At 39.8% G+C, this 26,203-nt stretch overlaps 1 protein-coding gene across 1 annotated transcript in view; it reads right to left on the reverse strand.

Annotated features, from left to right (window-relative positions):
- ERC2 (ELKS/RAB6-interacting/CAST family member 2) overlaps positions 1–26,203 on the reverse strand; it is a 6,021,505-nt gene that overhangs the window by 1,268,500 nt on the left and 4,726,802 nt on the right. The window contains exon 15 of the mRNA XM_044078585.1: positions 25,195–25,342. Coding sequence (XP_043934520.1) covers positions 25,195–25,342 — 148 coding nt within the window. The remainder of the gene's footprint in view (positions 1–25,194; positions 25,343–26,203) is intronic.

The raw sequence follows: 26,203 nt of genomic DNA on the forward strand, positions 1-26,203 counted from the left end.
AAGCTCACAACATGATGAGTCCCCTAATTAAGGAGAAAGAGGTGGAATGGGAAACATCTGATCACTTGCCACATGAAGATACTATGGATCCTTCAGTAGGAAACCAGTACAAAAGTTTAGTTGGAGTAGCACAGTAAGAGAAGGAGCAGGAAGCAGTGGCAACTCTAATGCAGTCAGTGTTGTGGGGTGATAGGTCAGTCCTATATGAAAGAGCAATGGATGACACCGAATGCAGCTGAAGAAGATATGTCACAGGAAGATATTCTGGAACTTTCTGCAGAATCCCTGCAAGAAACCGAGAACAAAGAATGTGCCTCAGTTTAGAAGAAAATTATCTAAGGGAAGAGTTGGTTGATTTAACAGAGATGGATAGACATATTAAAATTGATGAAATAAATGGATTACAGAAAGTCAGTAAGACCCAAAATGTTAGAAGTCTGATTAAACAAATGATGACAATAATCAAGACAATTAACAGAAATTCATGTGATATAACAAAAGTAAATAGGATATATCACTGTGCAGCTAAATTAACAACAGATAAAGTTTTACAACAAAAATGCAGAGCAATAAGGAAAGGAAGGGAAGAAATCAAATGTCATCATAGAAACATGGAATTAAGAAAACTATAAGGTAATTAAAACAAGAAATGTAACTCTTAGGAAAGTATAGAAGAGCAAACAGATCATCAAAAATATTTAGAAATATAGACATGCTTAAAGCAATGCACAGTCTGAGAACAGACCAGGATCTATTGTACACTATTGCAAATAATAATCTAAGGATATCAGCAGGGGCAGAAAAACTCAAAGATATGCATATAAAAATAGAGGAAAAGTACAAAACAAACAATTCACTGATGACCCAAAAAGTTTTATAGAGAACTGTGAAACAAAGGAAAAGGAATAGAAACATTCGCAAAAAAAGAAGAAATAAACACATTTTGGAGAAATATCTATGAAGATTCTGTGGAACATAACAATGATGCTGAATGTACTGAAGAAGTAAAAAAAAAACAGCAAAAAGTTTAAATGTACAGGATATGAAACAAGATGAAGTAACAGCCAGAGAAACTGAAAAAAATTTAAAAAAAGCTCCATTTTGGAAAAGCCCAGGTCCAGAAGCAGCACCTAACTTCTGGGTAAAAGTATTAACATCTTTACACAAAGATTTAGCGGTGTGTAAACTACTTATATGCACACCCAAACAGACACCAACCTGGTTAACAACAGGAAAAACAAAACTCCTCCTTAACAGAGAACCTGCAAACGATCCTAAAAACTATAGACCAATAACTTGCTTTCTGATGATGTATAAACTATATATTGGAACTGATGCTGACAGAGTCTATAGTCATGAAGAAGAAAACTCAATCATGGCAAAAGAACAAAGGGGTAACAACAGAACGTTATATGGAACAAGGGATCATTTGTTGGTAAATAAAGTTATAATGGAAAATTGTAAAAAACAGAAGTTACGTATGGCATGGATAGATTACAAATAAGCATTTGAAAGCATTCCAAATTTGTGGATAAGGGAGTACTTACAGATACATACGATATGCCCTACATTAATCGATTACATTACAGTGACCATGAAATGGTGGCAAAATATTTTGCAGCTAAGCTGTGATAAAAAACAAATTATTATCTCAGGGATAAATATTCATAGATGGATATTTCAGGATGACTCTTTGTCTCTGCTACTCTTTTGTCTTAACATATTAAGTCAAAATTATAATTTGGCTCCCAGAACACAACAATAGCTAATCCTCTTTTTGTGGATGATTTAAAACTGTATAGTTCATCAGATAAGGAGCTGAAAGCACAATTGCAAGAGGTCAAAATTTTCTCAGATGATATAAGAATGTTATTTGGTCTTGATAAATGTGTAAAGGCAACATTTGGAACAGGAAATCTGCAGCGCCAGTAAAATATCAGTCTGGGACAAGAATTTGATATAAAGGAAATTGAACAGGAGGGAGTGCATAAATATTTGGAAATTGATGAAGGATCAAAAATAAAACAGAAACAAATGAGGACAAAACTGAGTTAGGAATATTTTAGAAAACTAAAATTAAAACTGAAAACAGCCTTGAAATCTAGGATCAAAGTTAATATACACCAATTTGTTTTTCCTGTTCTAACTTACAGTTTTGGGGTGAGTGACTGGCCTCAAAAGGTATTGGATCAGTTGGACAGGAAAACAAGAAAATGTTTCATTCTTATCAAATAATAAATAAAATCAGTGTGTACACCAATATTATATATTCCCCATTCTAAAGGAGGTATGAGCCTTCTCGAAATTGATTATGTGTATAAATCTGCAGCTGTGGGACTGCATACATATCTGCCAACCTTACCAATGCCAAACATAGTGACAGCTATAGAACATGAGAAGAACAAGTCTAAGGTGACTTCCCTGCTTAGTTTTGCAAAAGCATATTGGTGTCAACTGTACAGATTTTTGTAGACTGTATAGATTTTTGCCTCATATTTTTGGTCCATTTTTCATAAAATTTTACTTTTTTCTGACAGATTAGAGGCAAATCATTAAATATTGATGTTAGGAAATGATGACAGATGTTTGAGTTTCAGACTTCATACCCTTCGGAAAATTCATGCTAATATAAAACCTGTTATTCTATCAACTTTCTAAGTTTGTAAGAGCAATATTTAAAATGTGTCCTATTTTTGGGCCCTTGTCCCACTTTTATTTATGTCTTTGTCCAGATTTCTTGCTCTAAGAAGTTGAGAGGTATGAGCAAGAGTGTAAATCAGAACAAAAGTAGACAAAAATCAGTCAGCAACTGAATGTGGCAAAAAATAAAAGAAAGAATATTATGAGAACAATCAGATGAGAAGGCAAGAAATGTGGAAAAGCATAAATATAGTTGCAAGTACAGAAAACTTCTGGAGAAACCTTATGTCAATCAGGAACTGATGCGGGAATGGTTAAGGAGGGGTAAATTTACACCAAAAGATGAAAAGTTAATATTGGCGGCCAAGGATAGTGGACTATGTACACAGTGGTTTGCAAAGTCCATTGTGCATATGGAAGAAACAAACAAATGCAAGTTCTGTAAAAAAGAACTGGAAACAGTGGCACATGTTGTCGTTGGGTGTGATATACTGATGGCAGAGGGCCTGTATACTGAAAGGCATAATAATGTGGCAATACTGTTGCACTGAGGATTGTGCAAACATTACAATATTGAAATACTTGAGAATCATTGGAAACATGAGCCTCAAATCATTATAGGGAATAATGAAGTTTATATCACATGGGATCACCCATTACCAACAGTTCCAAAAATAGATGTGATAAAAACTCATATAGTAGACAGAGGAAAAAAAAAAACAAAAGTTGCATTTATCATTGAAATTGCTACACCCAGTGATTACAGTGTCTTATGCAGAGAGAGACACAAAGCCACAAAATACCAGGATTTGCTGGCAGAAATAATGACAACATGGAAGAAGGATACCCAGACATTTCCAATAATAGTAGAAGCAATGGGTGTCATAAAAAAGAAATTTCAGTCGCATTTAGATATGTTACTGATATGTGTAACTCCACATGACCTGCAGTTAGAGTCAGTTTTAGATGCATTATGTGTGCCGAATAGTGCACTTTTAGCTAACATCAAAGATTGAAACAATACTAACTTCATGTACTACTATTATACTGTGACTTTGGAATGGGGTCCATTCACATCATGGAATAAGAAAGTCAAAAGACTTGAGAAAAAAATACTGACCCATTGACTATACCTGTATTGCAACAAGGGAAGCAGGGACAACTGCATATCATCTACAAGAGGTTAAAATATATAGTGTGTCAGCAAGTCACCAAGGCAGTGACCATGACTCCAAAATGTGGCACATGTGAGAATGATGGCAGTGGTTTGTCCGAGGTGACAATGTTGACTCCTTATTTACAGGGATATTTCCATGGGGGTAGCATAATCATGGCCTTATAGTGGCTTACATACAGAGACGTTGTCACATTCCTATACTCTGGCTATTGTCTTAGACCAGGTGGATGTAAGATGGGGTGGGTGGTTGAAGTTGGCTGGCATACAGCTCATATTAGTTTAATACACCTGGTCTCTCTCCTCATGTGTAGTAAAGAACATCACATAGGTTGCCACACACCTGCTTATAAGCTGTCTTTGTCGGCAATAATTGGTTCTCTGCTTTTGGTGTACCACACAGACATAATGGGCATGTTAGGCCACATAAATAATAAAACTGTCCAAGTCCTTGTGGAATGATTTTGACTTTGCCCCATACAACTTGCCATAGGCCCTCAATCCCACTTGCCTATTTTACACCTGTGTAACATATTTATGCATGCTACTGCTGTATTTTCAAATTAGTTATTGTATTTTTCTGCACTTTCTCATTGTAAAGTGCATTTACTTTTCAGTGACCTTGCTGGTAGTTTCTCTGCGTTATAGTCATTTTAAAAGTGTTTGTTTCAAGCTAGCTTGATTGTCCTATCTGAATTCACTTTGGTTTAACTGTAGTGAGCTACTACATTAAAAGGCCTAGGACTGTATTTCTAGTAGCAGTAGAAGGTAACCTGGTCTGTCTGAGCTGGCGATCACATAGGAAGACTTTAAGTGAGACTTTTTGATTGGTCAGAGGGCTATTAATGTTCTTTAGTGAGCTTTCTCTGCCTCTGTAAATTTGTAGTGTTTTTCCAGCTCGTGAGTCATTTTCACAGAGTTTACAAATATTTGGTATCCACCCCACAATTTCCTGACTGGTTTACATCCAGTGCCATCCTAGCACAGATAAGTACTTTAAATCGATTTCTTACACTTTTATAAGATATTGTGATTGCTCAAAGCTTGGGAACTTGAACACACACCGTTTCGACTGCACTTTGTATACAGAGAAATACATTTAAACTATGTTTACAATACTGCATTTATCCTACCTTTTAAAACAGCTTTATATGTTGTATTTGATCTTCATCTGAAGTTACAACTATTAATTTAAAGCATTTTTACACTCTGCACTTAGTTTTGGTTTTTGTGCTGGCCCTGGGTGTTCTGACTGGGGCCTTACTTTATTACATTTTTATTCTCTCTCTTCTGAATCTGAAGCTACAGCTGTAAATCGATTGGCATTTTCAGTTTCCATTCTTATTACACTGAGCTCTTAGTGGATTATCAGCATTGCTCATCTAATTCTGTGCTGCAATCGCTTTTCAAACTTAAAACAAAAAGCCAGATTTGGCCAATTATGTGAGTTATTTTTATTTATTTATCTTATTTTACATTTGTTAACTGGGATAATCCAACTGGACTAGGTCCATTTTCAGTGAAGGCCCAGGGAGAAAAGCTCCACAATTACATGCAACAATAACAATACTGACAAAAACAAACAGATGTTCAAAAGTAGTGACATACACATTAAATATGCTGAGATTAACTGTTATTAAAGAAAACTCTCCATAATTAGACACAACAATGCCAAATAAAGACAATGTTTAAAAAACTGAGAGATGAGCAATAACAAAGATGAGATTACCTGTCTTAATAGGCTACAAGTTTATTTTAGATCTAAGACATATATTCTTCATTAGGTTAAAAATAGGTAGGATAGGAGGGAGTCAGTATGGAATAAGTAGTAAAGAGAGTGTTATGTTATATATGGGCAGATCCAGGTTTTCCTGAGGTGTGATTTAAGTGCTTTTTTTGAATTGTGTGATACTTATGGTTGAAGTTATGGCTGGGTGGGGGGGGAGGGGTATTCCAGGTTTTAGCTATGGTATAAGAGTATAGAGCTTTTCCTGCAGTGTAGTTGGCAGTAGTGATACAGAGGAGAGATTTATTATAAGAGTGAAGGGGATGACTAGTAGAGTAGTGGGAGAGCAGTTGGTTTAGTGCTGGAGTTTTCATAGGGTAGTTCAGGATGTTAAAGGTACAGGTTAGCTGTTGGTAGGTGAGTAACTGAGGAAATTTAGGCCACTGAATATCTCTTAGTACCTGGCAGTGATGGGTTCTGAAGGAAGAGTTGTTAGCAAATTTGGCAATTTTATTATAACATGACTCAATTTTGTCAAGATCAGTTTTTCTAATATGGGTTAAGACTGGGGCTGGATACATAAGTGTGGACAGAAGGTGAGTGTGAGCTAAAGTGATTCTTGCTTTATTTGTGAGAAAATGTGTGTGTCTATAGAGAATACCCATTTTTTGTGAAGCTTTTGGATGGTTTGAGCTATATGAACGTCAAAGAAAAGATTTTTGTCTATTTCTACCCTTAGGAGTTTAGTATGGGCTGAAGGAGAGATGACAGTGCCATTTCTGGATGTGACAGAGAAAGTTAGGGGAGTAGATTTAGATTTATTAGGAGCGAGCAAGAGTGATTTAATTTTGTTAGGGTTAAGAATTAGTTGGATGTCAGTGATCCAACCTTCAACAGTGGAAAAAGATTCTTGGGCCAGCTGTTGTAGGGTTGTAAGAGATGGGCTGAGCATATAAGTGTTGAGTCATCTGCATACTGTACAAGTGTGGCTTGTTTGGTGGTGGTAGGTAGGTTATTTGTGAAGACAGAGAAAAGAAGTGGGCCCAGTATTGAGCCTTGAGGTACACCTATAGTGGTGGGAAGTAGAGGAGATAATTCATCTTGCCATTGGACAGCTTGCTGTCTGTCAGTTAGATAACTGTTGAACCAGGAGATAGTAGAGGAGGAAAAGGATAGGGAGGATAGAGCATCTAGTAGTTTAGGGTGTGAGACCATGTCAAATGCTTTGGAGAGGTCTAAGAAGATAGCAGATGCAAAGTTGTTATTATTTCTATTATGATTAACCTGATTAGTAAAAGACAGTAGAGTGGCAGTTGTGCTGTGGTGTGGGCGGAAGTTGTGTTGAGTGGAGGAGAGAAGATTGTGTGAGCTCAAGAACTGCATAACTTGAGAGTGAATACATTTCTCAAGAAGCTATTGGCCAGTAGTTAGAGAAGTCATAGGAATTGCCACCTTTATCTAGAGGTATAATGTATGAGATTTTCCATATTTGAAGGACATAGGCTTTCTGAATAGACTGATTGATAATGATTTAGACTGAGTAAGATAAGGAGTCAGCTGCTATTTTTAAGAATTTAGTAGGTATACCATCTGCTGCAAGAGTGGTAGGTTTCAAGTTAAGGAGAAGTTTTTTAATTTTAGAGGTAGGAACAGGTGAGAGACTGAAGGAAGGTATGTTATTTGGGACTTTGGTAGAGTTACATGGAGAGTTATCTTTGGTAGTGGTGGATAAGGTGTTAGTTTTGGATAGCTGAGTGGACAGTGTCTGGATTGAGTTTGTAAAGTGATGATTAAATTGGGAAGCTATGTCTTTATTATCATTATTGGGGGAGGGAGGGGCGGGGATGGTTGTTTTCCAGGTTTTAATAGGGAGCTGATAGCATGTAAAAATTCTGGGTTTTTTTTTTTGAATGTTTGTTTTGGAGACCTAGGAAGCAATTTTGTTTATCTAGTTTGGTTTATTTTTTGTAACTGGAGCTAATTAATTCAGTCACCCTGGTGTTTTACCTTACAAAAGCAGTCAGCCACCTTAGTCTTGGGACTACTGAAAGCTTAGAATCTTAAAAAGACAAAGTATTTGGACTACATTTTGCATAAAAGAAAGTGCATTTAATCTACATTTACAATACTGCTGTGCTTGCTCTTTATCTGAAGTTAAAGCTACTAATTTAAGACATTTTATAGTCTGCAGTGCTTTTTGATTTCTTTGCTGGGTCTAGGTGTTCTGATTGTGCCCTCATTTTATTACATTTTCACTAGCTCTTTTCTGAATTTGGTTTCCCAGCTAATCACCACCTAACTATTGGGGTTTTGGACTTGGAGGCTTTTGAGCTGCCAGTCCCATCTGTATATCTGTCATTGAAAGCTCCTCCCCAATCTTGTGTTCTGTATGCTTGGCCCTGTAACCTCCTCCCAATCTTATCTCTTGTACTTATCTTACTGGCTACTCTCAAAAGAAACTGAGAAGGTCCTTCTTTAGACTGTTAGTGCACTTTGAAATTGCCTTAAAGCGTGTTTTCTTTATTGTTGGCTTGTCTACCTTTGAATCACCTTGTAATTACTTGTAACTAGTTGGTAGATTTGTTTCTGGTACCATTTCACTTGTGGCTAACTGAAGTGTCTTTTTAGATTAAGTGGACTGGGAATGAAATTCTAGTGGGAGTAGAAAGGTAGCCTGATCTGTCTGAGATGGGAAACACATAAGAAGGATAAAAGTGAGTATTACTTGTTGTAGCTAGTTGTTTGGGTAATCTACCAATGTAGTACCTTGCACTTAGTTCTGCACAGCTTTGGGTGCGCCATCAGTGAGTGGCATGCCAAATGGGTGGGGATATCTAAGAAGACAGACAGGCATGCTGATTCGCATGTCACGTCATGTAAACTGCTCAATAAACATGGGCACAATGAACACTGCCCTCTATTACTTTTTTCTCCTTTTTCAGGAGGGCAAGCCCCCCTGCAGCCCCTTGTGGGGGTGCTGCACCCCCACCCCCGCTTATTTTCAGAATTGAATGCCTTAAGGCCAGGTGACCAGTTCAGCACTGAACGAGTGCTGTGTAACAGTGCTGCTAGCATCTTCGGGAAACATTTTCAGCAGTTAAAATGTAACAGTATCGTTTAGAGAAACAGTTTGGTTGTGTGAATTCTGCCCAATTGACTGACTGAAATGTACAACACGTATTTTAGTTTTATGTCCCTAATAAAACATTTCAATTTTTGGCACTGAATGTCTACAATAAAACATTGGGTTGCTTTCGGCACAGATGCTGACTATTAATTACATTGCATTCCACACACTGTTGAATAATCATGCTGCTACTGCCTCCACAGGGCTGGAGGTGTGTTTGGGGCAGGTGTTGCTACTGTGCATCCTGCGAAGTACTACACTGATAGATTACCATTGTTTGATTTGCTTTTCATACCTTTTCACGTTTGGCTAACTGAAGTGTGTTTTTACATTAAGAAGACTGGGACTGCAATTCTAGTGGGAGTAGAGTGTCTGGTCTATCCAAGTTGGGAAACACACAAGGAGCTTAAAGGGACAATCACATGTATTTAGTTGGTACCTTTTCACTTTTGGCTAACCAAAGTGTATTTTTATGTTAAGAAGACTGCTATTTTAGTGGCATTAGTAAAGTAGCCTGGTCAGTCCGAGTTGAGAAACACACAGGGAGCCTTAAATTGAGCCTGCTTCAACAACCAGAGTGTTTTTTTTTTTTTTTTACAGACTTAGGCATTTGCTGGTAATCTGCACTTGAGAGCTGCTTTTGCTGTGCTTTTACATTAAGGAGTTCCTGGATCATCCACTTTGGTCTGTCTGAGTTACGAAGTATTCCAGGGAGCTCAGAGTGTAGTTGTTTACTGGGCAGAGGGCAAGGGAGGTAGTTTTCAATGTTTTTCTGTGTGCTATAAATTGAGTGTTTTTGAGGAGTGGTGATTAGCAGTACCCTGTGTAGTAGCAAAGATACAAATGTAGTAATTAGGACTTTAACCTCTGACACAGAATTGCTTTGCATGGAGTTAAACTTAGAGCAGTTATTTAATGCATCAGACAGCACTAATATGAAATCATAGCACCATCTAACATCTAGCCTTAATCCTAGACACCACTCAATGAACAAGTCCCTAAACCATAATAGACCAACCCTGATACAGCTCCTGACAACACGGATTTGCAATTTCCTAATATCTCTGTGGCCACCTTGTTATATATGGCATCCTGAGACAATGAAGCAGTTGCATCATGTACTCAGACAACTTTTTAATCCTTAAAGAAACTAACACAGTATGTCAGAGATGTGTATATATACCTCCCTTGGAGGTAAAAATACCACTTACAAGCAAGGTTGTCAAGAACATGCACACTACATCCTTCACACATACTGCTCACCACACATGTAGACCTTCTTATGCTGAGGCACTTAAAGTAAACCTCTCCATACCTCAAAAAACTCCTTAGCCATCATACAACATCACCTATCCCCAGAAACCACTAAAGCATGACCAAAAGCAACACCTAACCTCACACATAAGCCTATGACAAATGATCCTCCAAGAACAAATCCTAAAAGGGAGGCAAACATTTTACCTAGTAGTGCTGCCATAGGGGATTCTGTTGATTGACATGCAGATGCCCCTCTTACCAGGCTGGTCAAGGAGAAGATTACAGTTGCATATCTGGAGCAAGGATCCACAAATTCATGCATGCACTCAAGTCAAGTGTGGATGACCTGAGACGTACCTCACTGGACTATATAAAATAAGATATTATGGATCTCTTTTAAATATGTGTCACATGCAGATACATGTCTAGCATCGGGCAGCATTCTACCTTCACCAAGGATGATGCTACAGTATGAACAGAAAACTATTGATTTTAATAGAGCTTAACTTCTGGTGTCACACCAGAGGAATCCAATATCTATCAGCGTGGGAGGACATGGGTAACAGACCACATCGCTTTGGCAAGAATGGTCTACACCTGTCCCCACTTTGCTTTTGGATGTTGGCTAAACCTTTTTCCACACCCTTAGACTCTTTTTAGGCAATGTCGAAATAACAAAACTACCAACACAAAAAAAAAAAAAAAAAAAACTTAAAGCAACCTTAAGGTGTTACTACTCAATCTTTGGAGCCTAAACAAGAACCTCTATACCCTAAAAGCTGGAGAATGCATACATCTCTGCTATCCCTGAGACATGGTTTAAAGCCACAGAAAGTACTTCAGCAGTGGAAGGCTACAGTGCCTTCCACTACATTTAGACCAACAGTAGCACAGACAGGGGTTAAAGGTGGATGTGCCTTCTTGATCTACATTAGCAACAAATACAACTCCAGGTTGGTTAAACAGGATGATGCCCTGGAGTTCACCCATGTGTCTATAGACAAGGTTCCTTACCATGTCCTGGTCAGCTACAGGTCACCCTTGTATGACTCATGAAGTTCGCAATTCATACCTAGGCCTACTAGAGGTGCTCACCATACAACCAAATACCCTATTCATTGAAGATTTTAACTACCCCTCAAGAGACTGGGAAACATACACTGCCTCTAACTCACAGGTACAATGTTTCCTGGATTTTATTAACAAAAACACAGTTGACATGATAGTGTACACTCCAACTAGAGGATCAAACATATATGACCTAGTACTTACCAACATGGTAGAGCAGTGCACCTCTTCTGGTCATGTGCTCATCAGTGAGGTCAGGTCACAAAGCCGTTTCTCTCAAAATAAAAATCCACACAGAAAACGTAACTAAACTCATAACAGTTAGGAACTATTCTAAAGCAAACTAAATCCTATTAAGTGACAGTTTGTCAAAATTCATGGTTCCTACAAACCCTGACAACACAGCTACCTCTGCAGAATTATTAACGGAAACCCTATACAAACATCTAAATGCCTTATGGCTAGGCTTGTATAGGCCCTAGGGCTGATAGCCTAGTACCAACCTATGAACCTATGAACCATTGAGGCTGCCATACCTGTCAGAAGTAAATCCAGATTTAACATAAAAAACAAATCCCACTAGTGGAATCCTTACCTTATTAGGATATATAAAAGAAAAAAAAGTCATGAAAAAAATCAGGAAGAGAAAACTCATAGAGACAAGAGCTCTCTCTGATTCAACTAAACATAAAACTATGTGGTCTAATAAAGTCCAACAGGGACAGTTATAAGGTCAGGATAACCTCTCAGGCTAAGCCCAATCACAAGGCCTTCTTCAGCTATGTCAAGAACATTAAAGGCAACTCTCAGCAGTATGCAGACCTGATGGTAAATGGCACAACCTTCACTGAGTAGTGTGACATAGTGAATCTACTGGCTGATAACTTTAGTTCTACTTCACTACCCACTCCCCACTTCCCCACACTACTCCTTGTGAAATCCCTTCTAGCATATCTCCCATCTATTCACAGGAAGCAGGCCTTGGTCATCATCATCGGTCATCATCATCAGCCCCCTTTTTCCCATTTTTCTACATGGGGTTGGGGTATCGTGTTAACTGTCACCAACTCTCTCGATTCAGTGCCACACTTCTGCCTTCTTCAATACTCATGCCTGAATGTCGCAGATCTTCTTTCACACAATCCATCCACCTCTTTGCTGGATGTCCTCGCTTTTTCTTACCTTCTTCCTGTCTGTCCCAAATCTTCCTCACCAGATTGTCTTCTGCTTTTCTACACATGTGCCCAAACCATCATAATCTGTTCTCTTTGATCTTTTCTGCATTGGAGCTACTTTGGCTTTTGCTCTTATGTCCTCATGTCTTTGTCAGTCCCACAGGGTGCATCCTACCACCTTTCTCAGGCACTTTGCTTCCATCACCTCTAGCTCCTTCAACTGTTCTGCCTTTACTGCCCAGGTTTCTGTACCATACAGTAGTACTGGTCACATCACTGTCTTGCACACCTTACTTTTCAGCTTCTTTGGCATTCTTCTGTCATAGACTACACCTGATACTCTATGCCACTTGGCTGCAGCCCATCTGATTCTAGCTTTGACCCCTTCATTCAGACTGCCCTTCTCCTCAACCACCCCTCCCAAATACTTGAAGCTGTTTACCTGTTCCACTATCTTCCCTTCTATCTCTATTCCCAGCTTCTTCTTCCCACTTTGCTGCCATTACCATCATCTTATCTGTGCTTAGTTTCATCCCATGTGCCTTCAGATTTTCATTCCATTCTTCTATCCTTTGCTGAAGTTCTAGCTCAGAGTCTACCTGTACTGCCACATCGTCTGCATACAGCAGCTTTGTTGATTTGTCCCTTCCAACCTGTTTGCTAATGTAGTCCATCACCAGTATGAACACAGTGGGCTCAAAGCTGAACCCTGATGTACACCCACTCTCACTGGGAACCCCTCTGTGAGGCCGAACACTCTTCATACTTGAGTCACTGGGTCCTTGTACATAGCCTGCACTAATTCTACCAATGCTTCTGGGACTTCAAACCACTGCAGTACTGCCCAGATTAGCTTTCTTGGGACCTTGTCATATGCTTTCTCCAAGTCTAGGAATGCCCACTTGGACTCTCTCCTCATCTCTAGCTTCTTCTCAAGTATCTGTCTCAATGCAAACATCGGGTCAAGTGTGCTGCATCCTGATCTGAATCCAAACTGCTCATCTCCCATCTTACAGTCTACTACTCTGCCTATCCGTTTATCTCAATCACCCTCTCCAGAACTTTCATGCAATGTGGTAGGAGTTTGATCCCTCTGTATTGCCCACAGTTGTGGATGTCCCCTTTGTTCTTGTACACTGGCATGAGTATGCTTATTGTCCAGTCATCTGGGATACGCCTTTCTCTCCACACTGCTATTAGTATCCTTAGGAGCTATTTCTCCCCTATCTCACCCAGCATCTTTATCATAACTGCTTGCGACCTTATCTGAGCCTACTGCTTTCCCTGACTTCATCTTCCTTAGTGCTGTTCTTACTTCTTCTAAGGTGGGCTCCACTTCTTCTCTCATTGTTGGCAGTTTCTGGGGTAGTACAGCTTTTGTGGGGTTTTCTTCATTCAGAAGCTGCTGGAAATACTCCTTCCATCTGCCTTTGATGTCCTGTGGACTGGTGAGCAGGTTGTTTCTGGCATCCCTTATGAAGGGTGTCTGACTATCTTCTTTATCTTTCTGTCTTTGCCTTGCAACCTGATATAGTTTATTTGTGCCCCTTACTGAGTCACTTTCCAGAAGTTGGTAGAGTGCCTCCGATGCCCTATTCTTTGCTACTGCAACTTCTTTCTTAGCTTCTTTGTTAGCCAACCAGTAGTCCTTCCTAGCTTGGTCAGTCTTTTCTATCTCCCATTTCTTCCTGCACTCCTTCTTTCTTTTGATGATTTCCTGGACTTCTGCATTCCACAACCAGCTTTCCTTATGTACCTTATTTCCATACCTGGTTCAGCCACATATCTTTTCTGTAGTTCTAACACATGCTGTTTTTAGGTGCTGCCACTCTTCTTCAACTCCACCTATTTCTTCCTCTTCTTGGGGTGCTAGAGCCCTGAGTAATTCCTTGAACTGCTATACTTTCTCTCCAGTCAACTTCCAGGTCTTCAGCCTGGTCTCTGTTGACCTTAGACCCTTCTCTGACCACTGCTTACAGCTGATTGTGGCAATGAATGGTTTATGCTGTGGGCCAACTGTTTCACCGGGGATGACTTTGCAATCATGGATTCTGCCCCAGTGCCTTTTCCTTACTAGGAAGAAGTCTACCTGAGTTGCATGTTGGCTACTCTTGTATGTGATCTTGTGACTATCTCTCTTTCTGAACCATGTGTTGACTACTATCAAGCCACTTGCCAGACAAAAGTCTAGAATGGCTTCTCCTTCTTTATTCCTGTTACTCCACCCATGTGGACCCAGGCAGTCCTCATATCCAGTTCTGTCTGTCTCAATATGTGCATTCAAGTCACCCATTATCAACACCAATTCATATTGTCCTACTTTATCTAGTAGGTCCTGCAACTGCTGTCTGAATGCACTCTTTTCATCACTATCGCAACCGCGCTGTGGGGCATATGCTGAGATTATGAATACTGCCCTATCATTACACTGGAGTCTGATTGCCATGAGTCTGTCATTAATTCTGATGATATCCCTCACTGCCTTCTGAAGCCTCTCTCTCACCACACTTCCTACACCATTTCTAGCCTATCCTCCACCTGAGTAGTAGAGTCTGGATCCCAAGCCAGGCAGCTTTGCTGCACTGCCCTTCCATCTTGTCTCTTGGAAACATAGGATGTCCAGTCTCCTCTGTATCATCATGTCATCCACTTTCAAGCTACATCCTGTCAGTGAACCTACATTAAGCGTAGCAATTCTCAGTCCATGTTTGGCAGATTAGTTGGTTTTACATCCAGCTTTCGCTCAACAGAGCTATCCCAGGTAACCCAGGCTGGGCAACTAGACACCAGCCAACCAATAGCTTATTGGCCCAGGGCTTTTGAGTTTTATAGCAGGCACACACTGGCCAATAGAGGCACATATACTCCTCCCACCATTAGCAAGCGTCCTTGGTGTGGGTGAGAGTAGGCCAGGTCATCAACCCACTTATCACCGGTAACTACCCATGCCCATTTTTAGTGACATTAGTCAACATGACCAGCTAGAGACATATTTTACACCGTCGAGTGGCTAGCCCTGCCATGGTGTGCAGTCTGTGATCCATGTTCTCCTATCTTGAAAATATTGTGCACCACAATAGATGCCCAAAGCAGATGGTCTGTGCAACTCTTCCCACTATAGGGCACCATGTAGAGTTTGTGCTGCTGCCTACAGCTCCATTCATTGGTGAGTTTGAGATGGAAACAATCAGCATGTTTTTCAGACATGGGAGAAACCCCACGGAGACACAGCAAGAACATGCAAATTCCAAACAGGCATTGGTCGGAGGTCAGGATCGAACCTTGTACCTTGTGTATGGGAGGCGAAGACCTTAACCATTAAGCCATCTGGTAGCAGGGCTTGGTGGTGCTCACTAAAGCCAAAATTACTGCTTTGATGGGCCCGGACAATATCTCTGGTTGCCTCCAAAATAACCTAAAATATGACCTAGCAGGACCATTTGAGGCACTCTTTAACTACAGCCTCAAAACAGGTCATGTGCCAAGTGAATGCAGGGCTATAACAGCCATCCCTCTTCATAATAGTGAACCATCAAATGACTCCAGAAATTACAGACCCATCAGTCTAACAAGTCTGATATGCAAATCCATTTAATGAATTATCATATAAATGATCAAATAGGACATTGCCAACTTAGAAACACTGGACCCATACCTCTTTGGCTTTGTCAGGAGAAGGTATTGACTACTTATCCTGGTAGACCTCTTTGAGATGGTCACCAGGGCTATGGATAAGGGGAAAATGGTGCATACTGCCTACCTTGACATGGCTAAGGCATTTGATACCTCGCTCAGGTATTGTTAAACTCACAGAAATAGACATAAATCCCTGCATAACTAACTGGATTGCTGTCTGGCTCACAGATAGTACCCAAAAAGTCAGGATCAGTGAGACCACCTCCACTAGGAGACCGGTCATTGCAGAGTACCCCAGGGCTCTGTGTTGCATCAACTCCTTCCTGCCACCTACTTCTTGGAAGCTAAGGTTAATGTCAAAAGCCTCTGCCTCACCAAGTTTACAGATAACTGTACCTTGGGAGCTATCATAGATTCCTCCATAATAGAAATACCCTGCAGGAGGATTTAGAACAAACAAATGACTGGTGCCAAAGCCACAAATTAAAACTTAATCAAAGAAATGTAATAGTGCCACTTGGGAAATTGTCCACCCAGGCTAATCACTTAATTGATAACACCCCTAACAGTTGATCCAATAGTAGGGGTTCTGGGAACATATCTAGACAGTAATATGGCCTTCAGTGTAGCCAAGATAGTAAGAAAATCATTCTATGTTGCCCAACTCATAAGCAGGGGTATGGCATCCAAGTCCAAGGAAGTTATAGTACCACTCTACTCAGGCCTTATCAGACCTAAAATTGAGTACAATGTCCCATTCGGCACATACCTAACCAGGCACTTGCAACAGGTGGAATACCTTCAAAGGTTCCTCACCAGGAGAATCCAGGGTATGAATACCTTGTCCTACACAGACCACCTGAAAGCTTTATCTCTGTACTTCCTACAGGTTATTGAGCTGCAATCTATGTTTAGCATCTAAGGCATCCTCAGATCCAGCTCTGATGGATCTCTTGCACAGCCATAAAAAGAAACAGCACCAGAAACATGAGATCCAAGGAACTGAACTTAGCCTGCAACATACATAAAACATGCTGGAGAGACCAGTATGGAACTCCCTGCACAATGGAATAAGTTCCTCATCTTTGAAAAGAAGAGTTCATCCCTGACTCAATTCTAATGAAACCTTGGTCAATGAATGGGAAATTGCAACATCACCCCCAGTCAGTCCATCATGTCTGTGGTGGACAGAGGTCGACAGTAAGTAAATGCATCCTCAACAAACATACCTCCCATAACCCTTAGCTACCTCTCTACTAACATACTCCACCATATAGGTATGTACGGAACTCAGGGGCAAAACCAGGTTGGGTAGGGTTACATGGCTAGGCTAAGCTTGTAAAGACCCTGGTGATCATTAGCCTAGTATAAGCCTATCAACTGATATAAAAGTACTGCTGCTGCTGTTACATTTTCAAATGATTTATTGCATTTTCTGCACTTTCCCTTTATAATGTGCCATTATTTTTCTCTGACCTTGCTGCTGTATGCTGTGTGCTGTCATTATTTTAAACGTGTGCGTATCTAGCTAGTTTGTTTGATTCTCCTCATTGAACTCCCATTGGGCTAACTAATGTGATTTTGCATTAAGAAGGCCTAGGACTGCATTTTTATTAAGAAGGCCTAGGACTACATTTTTATTAAGAAGGCCTAGGACTGCATTTTTATTAAGAAGGCCTAGGACTGCATTTTTATTAAGAAGGCCTAGGACTACATTTTTATTAAGAAGGCCTAGGACTGCATTTTTATTAAGAAGGCCTAGGACTACATTTTTATTAAGAAGGCCTAGGACTGCATTTTTAGTGGCAGTAGCAGGTAGCCTGGTCTGTCTGAGCTGGGAATCAGGAAGGTTTTTTGTGAGACTGCTTGACTGACCAGAGGGCAATATTCTTTGCTTTGTTCAGTCAGTTTTTTTCTTCCTCTGTAAATCAAGTACACTTGTTAAAACCTTGTTCACCCTCCTATTGCTTTTTTAAGCATTGCCAACGTGATAAACCTACTAACATAGATAACCAAGCCCAGGAAAATATGGAAGTGTCAATGCTAGGAATTGACATAAGAAACTCCACTCCCTGCAATCTCTCCTTGCCCTGGAAAATGCAGACTTCTATGTGAGACATGGTTTAAGACCATGGAGAGCACCCCGGCAGTGAAGGGCTACAATGCCTTCCACACACTTAGACCAACTACTGCTCAGTAAGGGAAAAAAAAGTTGATGGTGTCTCTATTTACATTAAAAACCAACAACTTCAATGCTGGTCCATCAGTATAATGCACTTGAGTTTCTTTACATCCAAATTACCTTAGACAATGTCCCATAGCATACCCTTGCAAGCTATGTGTCCCCTTTAATGAAAGTCTGCTGGAGACTCTCCCCACTCAACCTAACATTATCCTAATGAGTGACTTTAACTACCCCAATATGAAATGGGAATCATACATAACAATAACATCCAGACCCAGAGATTTCTGAACTTTGTACGTGCAAATAGCTTGGGCCATTTAGACAATATCTCCACTAAGGGATCAAACATCCTCAACCTGGTCTACACAAACATGGCAAAAAAATTGTACCCTCCCAACTGTTTGATCATGTCAGACAAAGTTGTCTCCATTGAATTAAAGGTAAAACTAGGGACACCGGCTGACCCAGGAACTTTTAGATATTACTCTAGGGTAAACATCCTACTAATAAATGACACCCTGGCAAAATTTCAAGTCCCACTCCAAACCCTGAGACCACTACTGCTTATGCCGAATCATTCACAGAAACCCTGTAAAATCATACTAACAGCTGCTTTAAGACAGTTGTAACTAACTACCCAGATTAAGAGATTAAGAACAGGATCGACTCAAAAAAAGTGCGACTTGGCGAAATCCAAACATCAATAAGTTGTACAACACAAGGAAGAAATTCATGACAATAATTCAGAGGTACAATATCCAGCAAGGTAAAAAAATCCCTCATCAACATAAAGAAGCAACTCAGGGGCTAATCAAGTCTACCAAAGCCAAATATAAGCAAAATTAGCCTCCCAAGCCAATGACAATTGCAAAGTTTTTTCAACTCTGTCTATAATCTCAAAGGCAATACACAGCAGTGCAACAAGCTAATTGCTAATTGTAAATGGTGCCAGCTATACAGAGTCAAATAATGTAGCAAACATCCTGGCTAACAAATTTAGCTCCAATTTTACCTACTCTCTGCCTGATGCCCCTCAGGAAATACTCACATCCATAATCCCCGCAACTATCACTAAAGAGCAGGTTATCAAGGTACTCTCCAATGCCAGAAGCACTACATTGATGGGTCCTGATAATATCCCAGGATACCTCCTTAACAGCATGAAACACAAAGTATCAGGTCAGCTAGAATCGCTATTGTACATAAACTACAAATAGCCTTCTTGCCAAATGAACAAAGAACTGCACTAACTATCCCACTGCACAAAGGTGGGCCATCCACAGACCTTGGGAATTATCGAACCATAAGCCTGCCTAGCTTGATATGCAAGGTTGTGGAGAGAATAATCAAGGCTATCCTAAATGAGGACATATGTAAGCTACAAACATTGGACTCAAATCAGTTTTGAGTTTGTCAAGTGCAGGTCTTGCCTTCTCAGCCTGGTGGACTTCTTTGAGAAAGTCACCAAAGCAATGGATGACATTAGAATGGTGCAGATTGCCTACCTTGACCTGCTTGATGTATTTGGCATAACACCTCACTCAAGCATTGTAGGAAAGCACACTAAACTAGCAATAAATCCTTACAGTACTCACTGGACAGCTAGCTGGTTTACAGAATGGACCCAATAAGCTGCAATAGGGGAGTCTAACTCTACAAAAAGGTTGGTTACTAGTGGAATGCCTCAAGTCTCAATGCTGTGGCTGCTTCTGCTTGGTATTTACTTCGCTGAGCTGAAGACTTATATCAAGGACCACTGAATGACCAAGTTCAGAGCTGATTGCAAACTGGGTGCAATCAATGAATCCCCCAAGACAGAAATATCCTCCAAGAAGGCACAGACTAATAATTGCTGCCAAGGTCATTTCCTCAAACACAATGTCAGAAAGTGCATCGTGGTATCTTTCAGAAAGACAGCTATCACAGCAAATTACTACATAGACAATACACCCCCTAAGAGTAGACTCTGTAGTCAGGTATTTGGGAAAGCACAAAGACAGTGATTTGGAATTTGACCATCATGCGTCCACTGTAGTGAGGAAATCATGTGGTGTTGTACAACTTATAAGAAGGGGTATGGCATCTAGATTTAGATATGTCATTGTTCCTGTGTACTCTGCTCTCATAAGATCCCTCATTCCGTACAATTCCCCCTTCTGTATGTACATGGCCAGGCATATGCAACAACTGGAGCATCCACAGACAATCCTCACAAAAAGAAAAAATGTTGCGAAAACAAGTTCCATGCAAAAAGTCTTAAAGCCTTTTCCTTATGTTTGTTCTCCTACAGGCTGCTAAGAGGTGACCTATGCCTGGCCTACAAAGCATCCTCCTATCTAGGCTTAACTAACCTGTTGCAACACTGTAAAACAAATATCATTAAGAAACATCCAATCCAGGGGCCTAAACCATTCCTTCAACATAAACAGGACATGCTGGCGAGACAGTATATGTCTCAGCAGCTCTCCCTTCTCTGGAACAGGCTTCCCATCTATGGAAATCAGAGCTCATCCTTGCACTTATATAAGCAGAATGTGGATCAGTGGATGGGAAATCATAAATATACCCCTGTTCTGGCACCTATGTCTCTATTAAAGACAGGAAGCTTCTAAGTGCTTCGCCACCCATGCCTAAGTATATACAACCCCACAGTACCCTTGGGAAGCAATGCCTTAAACATTTTATTTGGAAGTGGATCTGGGTTTAAAAAAGACCCCTTGGGTTGATAGACTAGTATTCTACTATGATAATATGATGTTCAACATCACCATCTGACACTGTAGCCACAACCCTCCTCTCCCCAGGAATCATGGGTACACTACTACTGCACACCTGTACTCAGATAATACAGTAGGGACACATGAAGTAATACACCATGTCAGAGATATCAGCTCTGACATATTAGTGGCAGCTTTGTAGAACACAACTAGGTACCTGTAAGACTGCTTTTCAGAAATAGAACAGTAATGTCATTTCCTGTCCCTCTTGCTCTCTCTGTTGCTATCCTTACTGCAGCATCTGCCATGGCTACCTCAGTAGCACAGCACCAGTCTCCACCCTGACACTGGCACCATCCTTCTCCCAGCACATCATCTATCTCCAGGCCTGCCTCTCCATCAGGTGACAGAGGTAATGTGATGGGGAATGACTTGCAGGCATCTTCAATGACCTTTTCCAGTCACTCACCAGACAGGAGTACTGTTGTTTCTCCAGTAACATTGCCAGAGGGACATAATTTGACAACAAGTGGAAATTGGAGGAGTTAGTGGGGGAAACAGTGAACCAGAAACTTGAAGTTCACATTGACCATGAGATGTGGGCCCTCATGCAATCTATAGTCACATTACTGCTTGGCATTGCTGTCACTATCATTTGGGGCAGGGAAACCAAAGTTGGGTCTGACACTCTCATGGGTCTGTTCCAAGCAACACAGTGTAAGGAGTTGGGTACCCGCTCAATGCCCTGTCCTGGTATTCCTTCTCATTGTGTGTCACCTCTCCCTCATTTGTTACCCTATCTTTCCCATAAAACATGTATTCCCTCTAGCTGCATTCCAGTATAACCACTGTTAACCTGCTTATGATGGCACATCCCCATTAGTCTTTGCTTGTGTTTTATGTTTGCTTGTGTGCTCACATCCATGTCTCCATACCTCAATCTCCTTTCTATGCTCTGCCTTCCCCTTATATCCTCCTCGTCTACTATTCTACCACAAAAAGGATATCCCTTCTTCCCCAACCCACTCCCACTTCTATCTTCCTTATATCCCTGTGTATGGTCCTCTGTTTGTATTCTCATTTTTCTGACTTTCCTATACTCACAGTCAACCTCACTTAAATTGATAAAAGTATATAGAAACATTTCTGGGAGCCACTTTCTCTGTCATCCATTCAGATAATGTCACAGATTAGCACATGTGCATATCTATATTCATGCACATAATGGATGGTCAGTATAGGCAGTCTCAGTAGCTTAACAGGAAGCATAACCACCTTTGGTGCTGGCAGAGCAGAAGGCTGGATGTTCTATTCCTGTACAAGGTAGCTGGATTAATTTCCCAGTACTGACACAGCAGTTCAGCATCAGGAGGGTGCTATTGTACTCCTGAGTGTGCCATCCTTCAAATGAGATTCTAAACCAACACTACATCTGCCTGAGTTGCTGGTAGCTCAGGTAGATGTAAAAGGTCCTATAGCACTTCCAAAAAAGAAAACTGAGAAGTTCCTAAATGCCCTGGCCAAATTTCCTCTAATCAATATGAATACTACCTCTAGTCTCTAGGGTTGCCACCCCTCTGTTTTTTTTCTGGAGTATCCGGAAATCAAACTGATTCTCCGGTAATCCTGAAAACACTGTACAAACTCCGGTATTCTGTTTCAAAAAGGAAACAGACTATCGGAGTTTGTAAATTGGCTGATTTACTATGCTTTTTTTACAGAAAAGCATAGTAAATCAGCCGAAAGCAGGCAGCAGGAATGATAAAGAGGGCGTTCCCCGCCGACTGATGTTATCACGACGTCACAAAATGGGTGGAATGTGGGCGGGAGAGGGGGTGGGGTGGGTGGGGTTACTGGTGACTCTAAGGGTGTGGCTTTACTCCGGTTTTAGCCATGAAGGAAGGTGGCAACCCTACTAGTCTCCCCTAAAATGAGGCCATTGGCCTAATAGGACTAAACTCATCAACAAAGAAAAATAAATTAATATATCTGTTAAATCTGTAGCTGTATTTAAAAAAACACTCTTCACTTCACCCCTGTCATTTCCATCGGTGGGCCTCTTAATTGGGTATTGGTTGAGCCATGGGATTCCTGCTTGTTAATTGATTATTACATTCTAGCTGCATCACACCCTCAGCATTTCAACTGTACCCTTTTAGGGAGCAGCTGAAGATATGTGTCTGGATTTGCAGTGGCAGCTCCTGATCCCCCCAATATGGGGGACCATCCCCTGCACCCTCCAAATGTACATTTAAGAACCCAATCTCAAACACTATCTCAAAAAAGGATGAAATCTACCAAAACAAATGAATTAATGTTGAGTATCACTTATAAATCACTCTGATAATGATTTCCAAAGAGAAACAGTTATCAGCATTGTGTTCTATTGCATCCTGTGTATTCAGTAATTGTTGATCAAGAGAACCTCAGTTCATCCACCTGAAGACATACAGACACATCCATATTCCACTGACCCACTGTACCTAGGAACCTTATTTTATAGAAAGCAGATAATAAATACATCTTGCCTTGTGTACTATTTATCTAATAGCCACATATGTTTCAATGCACTTTGTGATTCAGTGTTTTTTTTTTTTCTGGAATGGCTTTTCTCATTTGTCATCTACTGTATATTTGAATAGATAGCTCAGTACTGAAACTTCTGTACTGATTATCAATGCCATTGTTATGTTGTGAAGTTTTCCCCTTAAGTCTCCAGCGTAAGTGAGCTCCAAACAGCTGGATTATCTTGTTTTGCAAATAAAAACAAATGCATCTGTTAGTATTTATGGAGAGCAGATGAGTGCACAATCCTGGGCCATTTTGAATCAGGCTTGCAGTATTATCAATACTTTACCAGTTTAAAATTGCAATCATCCAATAGAGCATTGCCCATGCTTTGATGCACTTTGGACTAGAACACTTGCCCACGGTTAAAGAGTCCATGTGCAGCAACTCTCAGTTGTAGTACATCCCTGTAACAGGCAGAGCTATCTCACATCACTTGGTCTCATTTGGCTGGGATTCTGTCTCTGAGCTCACTATGCAAGCATAGCTAGATAACATCACAGATAGGAATAATCCCTGCAAACCTGCCAGGTCACCCTTCCTACATTATTCCAATTGTATTCTGGTCTTTGTATCCTACTAAACAGGTAAAAAGGGTCCCTATTATATCTTTGAAGATGCAAACCATCTAATGTGTCTTTATCAAACTTAAAAGAACGAAAATTTAAAATAGCGAAAGGGCATATAAATGATTTCTTTCCCTGTGAAAGAAATCACTTGGCCCTATAAAAAAATATCACTATAAACAGAACAAAGTGGGGGGCTTTGCCCCCCAACATGGGGGGTTGTGCCCCCCACGCACCCCATAACTAAATATACCAACTACCAGATCGCACTACAGTGGGGAAAATGGCAAAGTAGTGGAGGCAGCCAAGCAATTTTTTTCCCAGGGAAAGAAGTCACTCATATGCCCTTTTGCTGTTTTAATTTTTCATTCTTTTAAGTTCAATAAAGACACATTTAAAAGTTTGCATCTTCAAACATATAAAAGGCAACCGATAAAAACATGTTTGGCAATTTTTTCCATCCAGACAACAAGCTTTAGGGTAATTTCACAAACTTATTTTGTTTGAAAGGTACTTTTTCATAGAAAGCAAATTAAAGCAATTATGGAGATAAGAAGGGGTTCTACTAATGCAACCCTCATATAATCAAGCAATGTTTATCTCTTAGAAAACTCCAGGAAAAACACACACATGCACACACGCACAGCACACACACGCACACACACACACATGCAAAATGCATTTTGAAAATCTTGGAATCAATAAACAGTCCATGTCTTTCTGAGAATTTTCTAACACTAATGGTTTAAAAAATCTTATAAATCTAATTAAATGTTAAACTTATTCTCATATAATTTTACACTGATCTAGATAAGTTTGCTCATAAAACTTGTCTATGCATGCCATCTAAACAAAACATCTTTGAAATAGCATGATTTTGCCACAGAGTGAACATCTATTTCTCCCATGCAGGGTCCTGGCCCCCTTGTGCCCTGTGCTTTAAACAGCTCTGTGGTTGCAATGTAGGAAAATTTCCCCAGCATGTTGCTGCTTAGTGAAATGGTACTTTATTTTTTGTACATTACCCCATAATATGGCTATTATACAATACTTACATATTATACTGAGCTGGTAGGCAGACTTGATGGCAGAGGCCATTTTCAACCATCTCCCTGTTATCATGAAATATAATGCAAGCTGCACTTCCTGTGATATAATAGCTGTATTAAATAAAATGAAATTTTCTGTGCATTCATTAACACTAAATGATCTTATCTGCACTGACATTTTGTTTTTTTATTTTTTCTGACAGCAGTGATATACAGAACTCCTTCTCTTACAGTTTTGTAAGTAAATTTAATTTATTATAACCCATTTATATTCTGACATGAAACCACAAATAAAATTATACTTACTTGTTGTTTCAACTGATGTACTAGCCTGTCTTTTTCCCTTCTGAGAGCCATTACTTCTTCCTGTGTCTTTTTCTTTTTTGAGGCAGACAGTTCTAGTAAGGCAATATTTGCATCCTTTTCACTGATAGCAGCGAGTAGAGCTTCTTGCCTATAATAAGCAAATCTTAAATCAGCTGAAAGTTTTTTGCACAAACCATTAAAATCCATGATGTTTATTTGCTTTCAAAACATGCTGGGCATGTAATCTCTGAAAAGGATAGTTTAAACATGCTTTTAAGTATACTGTTTCAGTGATTACTGTATAGTTGACAAGTAAATCAATGCTGTTAAATATTACTAAAATAGTACAGTGTCAGACTTTATTTCATGTGCTACACATAACTTAAAAGAAAGTTGTTTAATGATGGTTTACTGAGAAAATCTGTGAGCTTTAAAGTACATTATTATACATTTTAAAGCCTGCCAATGAATACAATTTATTTGTAAAAAATTAATTAAAAGAGCATAAACAATGAACTTTCAGTTGTATATACTTTAAAAATGTGAAAGAGAAGAAAATATTTATAACTTTCATCAGATTACATAACGAAACAATAATGCTACTGAAGTTGTAATATAAGACTGAAATCATTAAGGATTCAACAGAATGATAAAAATATACTCAAGTTACAAGCAATGAAAATTTTGATCGCAGACTTTGGGAAGTTCTTACTTGTCTTTTATCAATATCTGTCTCTGTGTTTATATGAGGAGCAGGTCAGTTCAACAGCAAGAATGCAACAGTATTGTTCCTTAGTTACACAATATTGTCTAAAACACTTGATCAAAATCATAGTGGATATGGCCTGGCTTTGTAGCATACAGAGATACAGCCCATGTTATGACTTTGATGTTATGATGTTAAATAGCAATATGAATGCTGAAACAGCCTGACAGGTTGTAGGTAGTGAGTAGTTTACACCAACTCATCCATTTGGGGTAAAACAATGTGGTTTCTAAATATATGATT

The sequence above is a fragment of the Protopterus annectens genome, chromosome 7.part1 (assembly GCF_019279795.1).
Source record: "Protopterus annectens isolate FY-2018-M chromosome 7.part1, PAN1.0, whole genome shotgun sequence".
NCBI lineage: Eukaryota > Metazoa > Chordata > Ceratodontiformes > Protopteridae > Protopterus > Protopterus annectens.